This window comes from Ceratotherium simum, chromosome 13 (assembly GCF_057802395.1).
Source record: "Ceratotherium simum simum isolate JZ-2026a chromosome 13, ASM5780239v1, whole genome shotgun sequence".
NCBI lineage: Eukaryota > Metazoa > Chordata > Mammalia > Perissodactyla > Rhinocerotidae > Ceratotherium > Ceratotherium simum.
Genome location: NC_141912.1, coordinates 37,676,863 through 37,689,610, shown reverse-complemented (window position 1 = coordinate 37,689,610; position 12,748 = coordinate 37,676,863). Strand labels below are relative to the sequence as shown.

At 48.3% G+C, this 12,748-nt stretch overlaps 1 protein-coding gene across 1 annotated transcript in view; it reads right to left on the bottom strand.

The window, feature by feature from the left end:
• Positions 1–2,156: 2,156 nt before the first annotated feature.
• Positions 2,157–12,748, bottom strand: part of PNPLA1 (patatin like domain 1, omega-hydroxyceramide transacylase) — a 42,500-nt gene continuing 31,908 nt past the window's right edge. Inside the window, 5 exon segments of the mRNA XM_014782769.2 lie at positions 2,157–2,278; positions 2,281–2,336; positions 5,528–5,653; positions 6,851–6,929; positions 9,496–10,092. Of these exon segments, the coding sequence (XP_014638255.2) occupies positions 2,157–2,278; positions 2,281–2,336; positions 5,528–5,653; positions 6,851–6,929; positions 9,496–10,092 (980 nt within the window).

Sequence of the window (12,748 nt, the reverse complement as noted above, 5' to 3'; positions counted from 1 at the left end):
ACAGAAGAGCATCTGGCTGTAAATACAGGCTTTGAGTTAAAACAACAACTATTATGATGTTCATTTTCCCTTGCACATCAGGGAACAAGCACTCCCGAGTTGTGCGAGACTGAAGCCCTCCCTCCCTGGCTCTCGTGTCGCAGGGCTCTGGGCACACAGCCTGCTGCAAACAGCAATGTCACTCCTGGGGGAAAGGCCGGGAGACTGCAGCCGGGTGGCCACTCCAAGGACCCATCTCTTCTCACCGCATAACTCCTAGGGCGCTTCCTCGACTGGTCTGGGCCACAGAATCCGAATAGGCAGAGGGCATAAGAACTCCTGAGATTTGATCCTTCTCAGGCCTCTCAAAGGTCCCTTTAAGTTCTTCCAGGCAGAACCTTCTAGAGGGGCTTGTGTGGACTCATGTTCCCTGACATGGTCCTGTTAGATGTAGGCTCCATCTGGCCTCCTTGCCACAGCCTCCATCCCCTACCCTCCCACGGCTTCGATTTGCCTGCATCCTCCTCAGGCTCCCTGGCCAGGTCAGGGCTGTCTTCCCCAGTCCTCTGGGTTTCGTATTCCAGGATTTGTTAAGCAAATGCATCTGAGGCCTTTGGGCAGCCCAAGCTGCCTTCCTGGGTCTGGCTGGGGCTGGAGATTATCCACATTCTGGGTACCAGTGGGGCTAATTTTTTTCTGGACAGGCTGGAAAAATTGAGGCTGAAAGTGTCTTTCTCACAGAACATGTTCACTGAGGTATGAACAGCAGACAGAGTCTGCCCTCATTTGGGCTGGGGCATGGGAGGGGAAGGGACAGCTGGTCTCCCGTTTCCTCGACAACCACGCCAGGACTCGGGGAAGTCCAGGGCGGCCCACTCAACGCGGCCACACCACATAATCCCTCAGAGCTTTTAAAGGCCTCATGCCAGATCAACTCCATTAATTCCAGTGAGCAGCTGAGGCAGAGTCCGGTGGTTCCAAGTCGAGCCTGGTACACTGTGAGAATTCAAAACAAAACAAAAGAAGAAGAACTTGGTCTCTTGACACCACAGGAAAGAGGAAATGTGTCTATGGCTCAGTCCTGCCTGACCCTCAAGAGTCTGCCCTGTGGATGGGGTCTTGGGGGCTAGGATTGATCTGGCCCACCACAAAGAGACAAACTCAGGCCAGGGTTGGGAGGAAGGCCCCGAGCCCAGGCAGCAGGAAGAGGCTGTGCCGTGTGCTCTTTAGTGCCGTCCAGTTCGTGTTGACCTCCATCCGTCCGTCTGTCCAGAGCAGGGCAGTGGAAGGGCTGGGAGGACACAGGAAAGCTGAGGGGATGTTTAGACAAGGAGGGGCTCGCCCAGGTAGTGGGTGTCCCCCTGGTCCCTGAAAGGCCTAGGGTGAGGGGAGGGCATCTGAGAGCACAGGGGAGAAAGATTCGCCTCGGGGTTGTCTGGTTCTCTCCCGGTCCAGCTCAGCTTCTCTCTCTCGGCTCATAGCTTCCTAGAAAAAGGACACAGATTCATCATTTCTAAGGCCCTCATCTAGGGCTTCCCTCCCCTTCTTTCCACCGAGAACATCCCTCACAGCTTCATAGGCCTTGGGCAGCCCGAACAAGTAGACCGGCCCCATTATAGCCAATCTGATGCATGGAAATTGGAAATCTCAATTTATACCAAAAGCCAGTTAGAGGGTTCACTTTGTTATACAAAGGTCTTTAGCAATGGGAGAAGTCCACTTGCAGAGCAGGAGTTGATAAGAGTGTTTAAAACATTATTCAGTTTACACAAGTCTGGGTAATATTTGGTTTTTCAGGACGGGGGAAGAGGTAAAATGGCCTCAAGAGTGCTGAGTACAGTTGTGCAGACTGCACACTGTACAAAGATACCCTGCCAACACAAAGGGGCAGCCACTTCATAGACATACTTATATGGTACGTTATTTGTATGGTTTAGTGTATGTTATTTATACAGTTTTGTAGCTTAATATGCCACTCATAAAGATTTCTAGCCATTGGCAGTCAACTGTCCTAACAAAATCATATATTATGACAATCTTCCAGCAGCTGGCAGTCAAGTTCTCAAGGAAAGGGTGCTGTTTTCTTAGTGCACAAGGCACTACATAGTCTAGAGTTGGCCTTGACTGTGCCCAGGAAGAGGCAGGTGGGGGCAGATAGGAAGCTGGGTCGACGGGGCTCAGAGGTCACCACAGCATTCCGGGACAGGGCAGGCAGTGCGCAGCCTGCAGGGACACCCTGGGGAGTTCCACACCTCAGGGCAGCTGTAGTCCTGGATCCGGCTGAAATGAGGCTGGTAGTGACCCAAGCCGTCTGAGAAGTGGAGAGCAGAGAGAAGTCGAGTGGGCAGGGAGCAGACCCGGGTGTGAGAAGCCAAGGAAGCACATGTGAGGAGAAATGAGACAAAAAGGAGGAATGGGAAGACCTGAGTTCCCAGCCCTCCTCCAGCTGCTGTAGGACCTTGGGCAAGTCACTTGCCCTCTCTGAGACACTGCAGGAAGACACCTGCAGAGCCCACCTCAGAGAAATGCTGGGATGTGGACGTGCACATTCTTGCATGATTTTCAAATCTGACCGTGTCATTCTGAGGTTTAAACCCTGTGATGACTCCCTAGCAGTGCAGCGAAGTTCAACCAAGTCAGTTCAACTAGTCAGCATGGCACGCAAGCCGGCCTGACCGCCCCTGCCACATCTCCACGTGCACCTCTGAGTGCACCTCCAGGCCTCTCCCTGCCCAAATGGAGAAACTAGGATGAGACCCATGACTCCCGACTCTCCCTCCAGGGCTCCGTCTATCCTGGGAGGCTGTATCACTTATGGTCAACATCAAGATGCTGGTGACAGACAACCTGGATTCAGATCCTGGCTCTGCCACCACTGTGGCAGTCACTGTGTGACTTTGGACATGTTACTTAACCTCTCTGTGTCATGGTGCCTGGAACATAATAGGCACTATATAAATTTTAGCTATTATTACCACATTCACATTGGACTAGGGGGGATTCCACAGTAACTCAAAGAAGGGGTTCTCTAATGGGGGAAATTTGGGGAGTCTGACAGGCTTGGTGGCTATTAGGAGGGACTAGGTAGCAATTAGCAAGATGGACCTCCTCTTTCTCCATTTGTAGCCTGTAGGCAGTCTCTCCATTCCTCAATCTGTCTTTCCACTTTGAGGCCAGTTATAGAACCTCAGTCAGATGACACTGGGCTCTCACTGGAGGAGAGACACGGCCAGCGGAGGAAAGCTAGGTTGATATATATATCTGGCTATGCTCCCAAGAAGGGCACAGCTGGCATTACTGCTGGTCCTGGAATGAAAGGGGAGCAGACTCGATCCCAATCTGTACACTAAGCAGAACTATCCCAGCCAACTCATAGACCCATGAGAGAGAAAAACTAATGTCTGTTTTGTAATCCACTGAGATCTTGGGGGGGGGGTGTTGTTTGTTATGTAGCATTATCAGAGCAGCAATAACTGACTAATGCAGCCTACATCAGAGCGTGAATTTGAACATCTGATTTAGAACACACGCACACAGATTAACGTATGGACCACCCACCCTGTAGCTTTTATTCTAGCTTCTCTCTTTGTTGGGAGGGATATCAGATGGGAACCAGGAATTTACACAGGGCTAGTCCATGGAGGTGACAGTGTCTCTTGTGATTGCAGTTTGGGAGGAAACGAGCAGATTTCTCCTCTTCCTGGATTACTCGTCCTTCTCTAAGCCTATCATTTTTGAGCTTCTCTTTTCTACCCCCTCCCTGGTCTTTGAAGCTCAAAGCAGTAGATTTGCATGGAATTGCTTAAGATCATCAACTGGTAAATTGCCTCCAGGCAGTTTCATAAGCTGTTCTATAAAGGAGCGCCACCGACACCACCTGCCTAGGGCAGGACGTGTGACCCACTGACAACAGTGTTCCCACAGCTTATGGACGCCGTTTTGCTTGTTTTTGTCACATGCTGCTTCTTTATGAAGCACCTTGATTCCCAGAAGTTTATCAACCAACGTAGCCCTGGTTGAACTGCGTAGTTCCCACTGCTCTGATGTACGGGAAGAGGCCCGGCCCTGGAATGAAGGGACCTGAGTTTGGGTCCTGCTCCCAGATGGCCCTTCCAGCCCCAGGGAGGCTTCCTCACCCACAGCAGACCTGCCTGCTTCTCATGACCAAACTTGACCCTGAGCTCCTAGAGCAGAGATACGGACACTCAAAGGTCAGGGAAGTCTTGGGGCTGGAGACCCAGGAACAGGGTGAGACTAATCCCAGCCTGCATTGATCCCATGACCCCCAGGGACCACCAACTGCCCGCTGGGTCCTGCACACTCCCGGCCCATCCTTTAATCCAGAAAACGACACATGGGTCTGCCCCGTTTCCTGCAGCAGCTCTGAGAATCTCCTCCCGGCCACACTGTTCCCCACCACCCACCAAGCACCTACTTGTCCAGACTTCGAAGTGGGCCTGGGGCTGCCAGGGTGACCCTGATCTACCTGACACATCCCTGTGCCTGCCCAGGGACCCCCGCGTGGAACAGAGGTATCCCGGAAGGATGTTGCTTAGAATGATTTAGGGATTTTTCTGACCAAGAAAAGCTTGAAGCAACTTAAATAGCTGTGTGAGTCTGTTCCATTCAGAGAATACTTTGACAATCCAGGAAAATAATTGTAGATGATACCCAGCTTGGTCGGTGTCTGAGGCTGGCATTTTAAATTTGCAAGTGTGTATGTGTGTGTGTGTGTGTGTGTGTGTGTGTGTGTGTGTATATATATATATATGCATGTGCCTTTACAAACAATGTTATGGTTTAGTAAAAAAATTGACTTGGTTTATATGGGGATCACAGTTGGGCAAATTAGCAGATTTTACTCTTGTCTTTGGTCTAAAGTTCAGTTTGGGGTAAACTCCTGAAAGTTGGGGATGGAGTTTAATTCATCTTTGGTGTCCTCAGAGCCAAGAAGAGGGCTTGACACTTAGCAGGAGCTCAGTAAAGGTGGACTGATTAAATCAACGACAATATAATAGAGTCAAAAAGCTCTAAGAAGCAGGCCTACATCGTTAGGGCTTTTAGTTGTAGGCTGGCAACAGCTTGGAGCTCTACATGTTGAGGGTCAGGTGGGCACACGCCTGTCTATTCTGGGTTTTAAGTACAGTTCTATTCAGCGGCTGAGAGGTAGCAAGTTGACCTCTGGGAGTTATATAAGCATAATATCTATGAATTATTGAGTGCTAGCGCACATCTTCCATAGTGATGGAATTACTAGTGAAGCAATTTCCATAGTTGACCTCATTAAACCCTCAGAACAAGCTTATGAGCTGGTGTTATCCCCATTTTACAGATAAGGAAATAGAGGCTCAGAGAGACCACGTGTCCTAAGCACGATAGCCGAGGGAGGCTGTGGCAGAGCGGGGATTTTATGATGCGTGTGTCCGACTCCACAGCCTGGCTCCTAATCCCTCCTTACTGTCACCCCCTCTACGCCTTGTAACCCTCCTGAGGCTGTTCCTGGAGCTGCTCCTCCCTGTGGGGTTTAAGAAACAGTAGTCGTGCTCACTGCACTTCGCTGCCAGGTTTCTTGGATCGTGGATGTCTTGGGAAGCCCCTTCTGGTGCCGCTTGTCCTCTGTTTGCTCTTCTTGAATACCTTGTTCACCCACTTGGAGTCTCCAGCAGGGCTCTCCCTGGGCAAAGAGATGAAGTGAGTGGTTTGTTAATGGTCTGTCCTGTGTCCTCCACTCTCAGGGACCTGGTCCAGCTCTGCAGGCATTCAGACACACCAGCGCTGTGGTTCTCAACCCTGGCCGTGCATCAGAGCTCACCAGCGGGAACTTTTATTTTGTAATCAATGAATATTTATCTAAGTAACATCATGCCAACTAGTTAACTGAAATGCAATTAAACTTTTATACAGTTATATTCAATATGATAAAGTTTAAATCACGTGAACAAAATGCACAATACCCAAGCACAAAATGATTGAATTTATGCAAACTCTTTCAAAAAGTTTTATAATTAAAATTATACTTAATGTGAGAAGCAGGTATATATTTAACGTATTTGATATGATATGGAGTGGGAACATCAAAAGTGAGAGTGCGTCAGGCCTTGCTCTCCAATAGCTGTAACTGTGGCTGTGGAGAAACCCAGCCCTCGCCAGAGCTGCTCCAAGGCAGGAGAGATGAGGTCGGTGGCAGGGAGACACCCTTGACCCAGCCTCTGATCTCCTGCTGGGGCCTTCCACTGGCTAACCCAGCTGGTATCCAGCCAGCAAGGGAGCCTGGGTAATGTGATCCCCAGGGAACTTCAAAAAATACAGGTCCCCAGGCCCTCTCATAATGACTGCAAAGATAATAACGGAGTACATGTTACACAATCCAGACAATCGATGTGCATTATAAAAACTATTTTCTGGGGCCACTTTACAAGAATCTTAGTCCCCTTATCATGCTGACAGAAAATAATTTGGAGTAAGGGAGGCCTTTGATGGAGTCCCTCATTCATACCGTGCAGGGGCTACCTGAGGCTAGGATGTGGCATGCCTGCTGGCTCTCTGGAACTGGGGCATCACCAGAGAGTAACATATTGGGGGTGTGCATTCTCCTACTGCACTCAGAGGAGGTGCCTTCCCCAGGGGGCACAGCAGGGGGCTGAAGAGAATGACACTGTCAGCATGAGCAGGCTCATTTGCCCTGGATCGCTCCTCTGAAGAAGGGAGATGGGGGGGGGTGGGGGTGGTGGTGTGTGAACTGTAAAGGGGTGGACTGTGATCACACAAACTAGCAAAGGATCCGTGTCCCTCGGGCAGCTACAGAGATGGAAAGTATGGTTTAGCCGGGCATCCCACCCCAGACCACATTCCAAATTCAGGAGAAACTTACGTTGCGTGAGGCTCGCTGGTGGTTTCCTTCACATTAACCAGAGGCACAGCGCTTTTTGGATTTGAAGAGTCAAGGGGGGCTACAGCGCAAAGTAAAGATACAGGATACACGGGTGAGATGCGGGAAAGGGGAACTTCGTCATTTTTGAAATAACAACAGGAGGTAATCGAGAGTGTTTAGGAACAATAAAGAACTCCTTCATTCCCAAACTCTCCTGTTTAGGACCAGAATCATGTTGTTGGATTTGACTGAGACCCAGGGCAGTGACATCAGCAGAAGGACAGATGCTGACCCCTGATGTAAGATTATAACAATTCCCTCACGAAAAGTAGCCACGTTAGGGAAAGTTTTCAGGAAAATCCCCCATAGAGGCCTGAAACTTCCATCACCTGCTTTCTGTAATGCTTTTTTCTTTTTTCTTGGAATAGAAAATATTAATAGTTTTATGACCATTGTTCTTAAGTAAGCCCTTTGCAGGTTTTTGATGAGTATGAGGATATACAATATATGAAGAGTAATATGTAATTATGTAATACATGTAAATAAAAATAATATAGAATCTATTTAAATTCCTCTACCTGAAGTTCTTTCATTTGGGGGCCTTGGTTCTCCCAAATCTACTGCAGTTCCTTTGTTTATGGATTTTTCTAGGACTTTCTGCAACCCCCTGCCCCCCAACAACACCATGGCCATCAATGACTGAACACACTGACCCCTGAGGGGGCTGGGCTCTGCCCATCCCCACAGACAGCCTAGGATGTTCCTGCTGAAGCTTAGCTGGAGGCCGGAACAGGGTTTCTCAACCTCAGTGCTGCTGACATTAAGGGCCACATAATTCTTTGTTGTGGGGCTGTGCATTGTAGGATGTTTAGCAGCATCCCCGGCCTCTACTCACTAGATGTCACCCACTAGGTGACAACCAAAAATGTCTCCAGATATTGCTAAATGTCTCCTGGGGGTAAAATCGCCCCCAGTTGAGAACCACTGGGCTGTCTGTGTCCTCTGTCCACCCCCAGTATGAGTGAGGAATGCCGACTCAGGGCCCAGGACCGCTCAGGCCCCTGAAGATGGCTACCTTTAGGCACAGGTGTGATAACATAACATAAATGCATTTCACCTAACAGGAAGTAAGAGAGCATGTAAAATGCTTTGACCAATTTTCTGACTCTTAATGTCCTGACATTTTTGTCTCCTTGTGATTGAAAGAATCAAAGTAAACCCATTCCAGAGAAAAAGTCACCCCTGACTTGGGCCAAAGAAGGAAACCTTGCTAATCTGTGCCACCATTTACCATCATAACTATTGAAGCTTGGCTGATGGACCAGGAGGACCCTACCACCTGGCTTCAGTCCACCATTTGGGCTCCTGTCTCCTTGCCCCCACCCAGACCATCCATGGTGGCCAAACAGGTGTCCTCTATATCCTGAATGTAACTACACTTTCCTTCTCTGCATCTGAGCTTCTAGAATAAACAAAATCCAAAATGCCCTTTCTACTCCAGCCAATCCCATCCCACAAACCATGACTGTCAAAATCCTGCCCACTTTAACTCGCCTGTCACCTCCAAGAAACCTTCTCTATTCCCCCAGAGAGAAGCGATCTTATTCTCTATGAATACCTCCAACACTGTTTTTGTTAGTTATATAGGACTTAATAATTCATCTTGTTTTTTTTTTTTTTTTGCTTGAGGAAGATTAGCCCTGAGCTAACATCTACACCAATCTTCCTCCACTTTATATGTGGGTTGCCGCCACAGCATGGCTGACGAATGGTGTAGGTCTGTGCCCAGGATCCGAACCCATGAACCCAGGTTGCCAAAATGGAGCACGCTGAACTTAACCACTACACCATGATGGCTGGCCCCTTATCTTGTATTTTTGAGGTTGGTATCCATGTCATCCCCTCTGCTGGAGGGGAGAGTTCCTGAGAGTGAGGAATCGAGATCTTTTCATCTTTGCAACCCCTACAGCAGTGCTTCTCAAACTATCTGCAGTGAAGAACCACTTTTTAAAAATCTTATTTGCAATCCATAATGGACTAGTACTTTTGCAAAATACAATACAAATGAATTAGTAGGAAAACAACCAAGCTCTTGGATGTCATGGCAATATCTTATTGCTATAAACATTTCTGAATGCTTACTCTCAATTTCTACACTCATTTCACTGTGAACTAGTAACAAATAGTTCAGGGACGGGCAGTGGTCCACAGACCACTCTTTGAGTAGCACTGCCTGGGCACAGTGGCTTTCACAACAAAAATCTACTAGAACAGCAGTTCTCCAATGTTAGTGGGCAAAAGAATCACCTGGAGGGCTTGTAAAAAAGAAAGACTGCTGAGTTCCACCCCAGAGTTTGTGATTTAGCAGGTCTGCAGTGGAGCCTGGGAATTCTCATTTCTAACAAGTTCTCAGGTGATGCTATTGCTGCTGGTCCGGCACCACACTTCTGAGAATCACTGGACTAATGAAATGGACAAACGTCAAATACACAGACCTCTACTGGGGGCCTGTCCTCATAATAGGGACAGCCACTAAAGCTAACTGCTAACACCACCAATGTGCCCCTCTGAAGCAATGGTGATCAGCCACCATGTAGTTACACATTTGCTAAGGGGCTCCAGACATGAGCCAGAAGGGTCCATACCTTGGGGTTGCTCTGGGCCCAGATCCTCCACAGGTGGCTGTGTGGGTGATGTTGAAGGAGAACATAGGGGCAATGTTTGAGGTGCCCCCACAGCCGAAGGCCCCAGGCATGGCCTGGGTGACACAGGGGACCAGGAGGGTGGGGATCTGGATGGTGATCCAGTCGCTTGTTGTACCTGCTGCTGTGGTGATACAGGCGACAGCCCAGGTGTTGAGCTGGGTGGCAAGTGCACAGCTGAGAGGGATACAGGTGGCAAGTCAGTTGGAGGATGTGATGATGAAGAGGTAAGGGGCGATGCAGGCGACTGCTCACATGAAGAGACAGGCGGCGAATCAGGTGACTCCACAGGCCTCTCACATGTAGATTCAGGAGTCTGCACAGGTGGGGACACAGGTGGACCATGGCCACCCCCTCCTTCCCCTTTCGGAGCCCACTGTGTGTGAAGTTGTATAGATTCTTCCCTATTAGCCTGTTTTGTTTGAAGGTTTGGTTGGCTATGTTCAGGGCACTCATTGCTGAGGGCGAGCTCTATCTGGCAGTACACTTCTACGCGGGGGAACATCACTCTCTTGGAGGGAGAATTCAGGTACGCAGCATCTGGGAAAAACAATGGTGTGGCATCACAGGGGTATTACTAACTCCTGCCATCAGCAAAAAATGGTTTCTCAAATTATTTTCATAAACAGGATTAGTACCTTTCAATGGCCTTTCTTTAGTTACTTGAATTTATATTGAGTAATTGTATATTAATTCACTTATTCAATGGATATTTATTGAACATCTATATGTGCTGGGCATTACACCAGGACTGAGGAGGTGAAGGAGACAAAACCAGGTGTGATGGTTCCTGGCGTCTTGGTGCTTAGAGTCTAGCATGGGGGCAGGTGTTGACCACCCAAATAACCTCAAGTTTTAGCCAAGACAAGTACTAGACAAGAGGGGAGCGTGGTACTGAGAGAGAGGGGAGCAGAGAGGAGTTAATCGGGAGGACTCTCTGAGGGAGGGATATTTGAACTGAGATCTGAAGGCCGAGTGGTCCAGGTGGTGGTGATGCTGTGATGAGGAGGAGCATCTCAGACAGAGAGAACAGCATGCACTAAGGCCACAGGTTGGAGGGAGCACGAGGAGGGTGAGGGCCTGAGAGGTCAGTGTGGGTGGAGCAGGGTTGGGGTCACCGTGGTGGGAGATGGGGCTGAGGAGGCGGCAGGGGCCAGACCACACAAGGGCTGGGGGACGGCACTGAGGACACTTGATTTTCATGGAGACCATGAAGACTTAGAGGCAGGGAGGTGCTGACCTGCCTCTGGTTTTGACAAGATCACTGTGGCTGCTGTGTGGAGACTCACTGAGAAGGGCACAGGGGACCCAGGGAAACCTGTCAGGGTGCTGTAAGAGGTGTTTGGGGCTTGTACCTGGAAGGAGACAGAAAGAAGTAGAAGATTCTGTTTAGGGGGTAAGATAAATGAGAACTGGTGATGGACTGTTTGGGGGATGAGGGGAGGTATGTGGCTTACACAATCGGATGGATGCTGGTGCCATTGGCTGAGAATATGACCGTGGAGGGGATGGGTCTGGGGAGGAGTGGAGAAAGCACTGGTTATGAGGCTGTTTGGAGACATATTGAGTTTAGGGGCATTGGAGATGTCCAAGGAGAGGACAGGGGAGCAGTGGGATGGATGAGTTTGGATCTCAGAGAGGAGATGAGGGTCAGAGTATATTTGGGAGCCCCTCCTATGGGTGGTAACTGAAGCCGTGATGGTGGCTGTGGAGGAGAGTCCCTAGGATGGAAAAGCAGAGTGGGAAGAGAGAGGAGCCAGGACTGAGTCAGGAGACAGGGGGAGGTGAACCCAGGGAAAGTTTTCTTAAATAGGCAAGACTAGGGTAGATGTAAAGTTGCTGGTGAGGATCCAGTTGAAAGGTGGAGGTTGGAATATAAGAGAGAGGGGGGATCATGGATAACTGGTGAGTCCTGAGATGGGGAAGGGGTCTGAGCACCGGTGGAGGGATGACTTTAGGCAGGAAGAGGGATGCTTTCTTTAATGTGCTAGGAAGGAGGGGGAACAGGGAGCAGTGGGTCTGTGTATTTGGTAGCACAAAGTTGAGAGAACATCTCTCTGATGGCTTTCGTTTTCTCTGTGAAGTAGGAGGCAAGGTCCTTTGCTGGGGATCAGGGAGAGTGGTAATTGCAGAGGATGAGAGAATAGGTTGACAAGAGAAATATAGCACGATTGCTTTTTGTGTGGAAATTCACAAGCTGATTCTAAAATTCATATGGAAATACAAAGGACCTAGAATAGCCAAAACGACTTTGAAAATGAACCAAGTTGGATTCCTAAGACTATCTGGTTTCAAGATTTATTATAAAGCTACAGTGATCAGGACAGTATGGTATTGATGTAAAGACAAATCTATCAATGGCACAAAATATAAGGTCCAGAAATAGACCCATGACATATACAAACAGCTGATTTTAGTCAAAGGTGCAGAGCCATTTCAATGGAGAAAGCATAGTTTTTTCAACAAACAATGCTGGAACAACTGGATGTCCATGTGAAAAGAAAGTACTTTGATTTATACTTCGTACCCTATCTAGTGTATGTGCTGCTGAAGAGAGCACACTTTGCGCCTTATCTAAAAATTAATTCAAAATGGATCATAGACATGAACGAAAAACCAAAAAACTATAAAACTTTTAGAAGAAAACATAGGAGAAAATCTTTTTGTGATCTTGAGTAAGGCAAAGATTTCTTAGATATGACACCACAAGCATGCTCCATAAAGGAAAAAATTAATAATATGGATCCAGTCAAAATTAAAGACTCTTTTCCAGAAGATACTGTTAAGGAGTTGAAAAGAGGAATCACAGACTAGGAGAAAATATTTGCAAATCATATTTCTGATAAAGGGCATTTATCTAGAATAACTAAAATCTCTTAAATAAGAAAATAAACAATTTGATTTTTTTTTCGGTGAGGAAGATTAGCCCTGAGCTAACGTCTGTTGCCAATCTTCCTCTTTTTGTTGAAGAAGGTTGGCCTTGAGCTAACATCTGTGCTCACCTTCCTCTATTTTGTATGTGGGATGCCTGCCACAGCATGGCTTGATGAGCGGTGCATAGGTCTGCAGCTGGGATCCGAACCTGCAAACCCCAGGCCACCGAAGTGGAGCACGTGAACTTAACCACTATGCCACCTGGCCAGCCCCAACAATTTGATTTTTAAAATGGGCAAAAGAGACAACCAAAAGAGCTCAC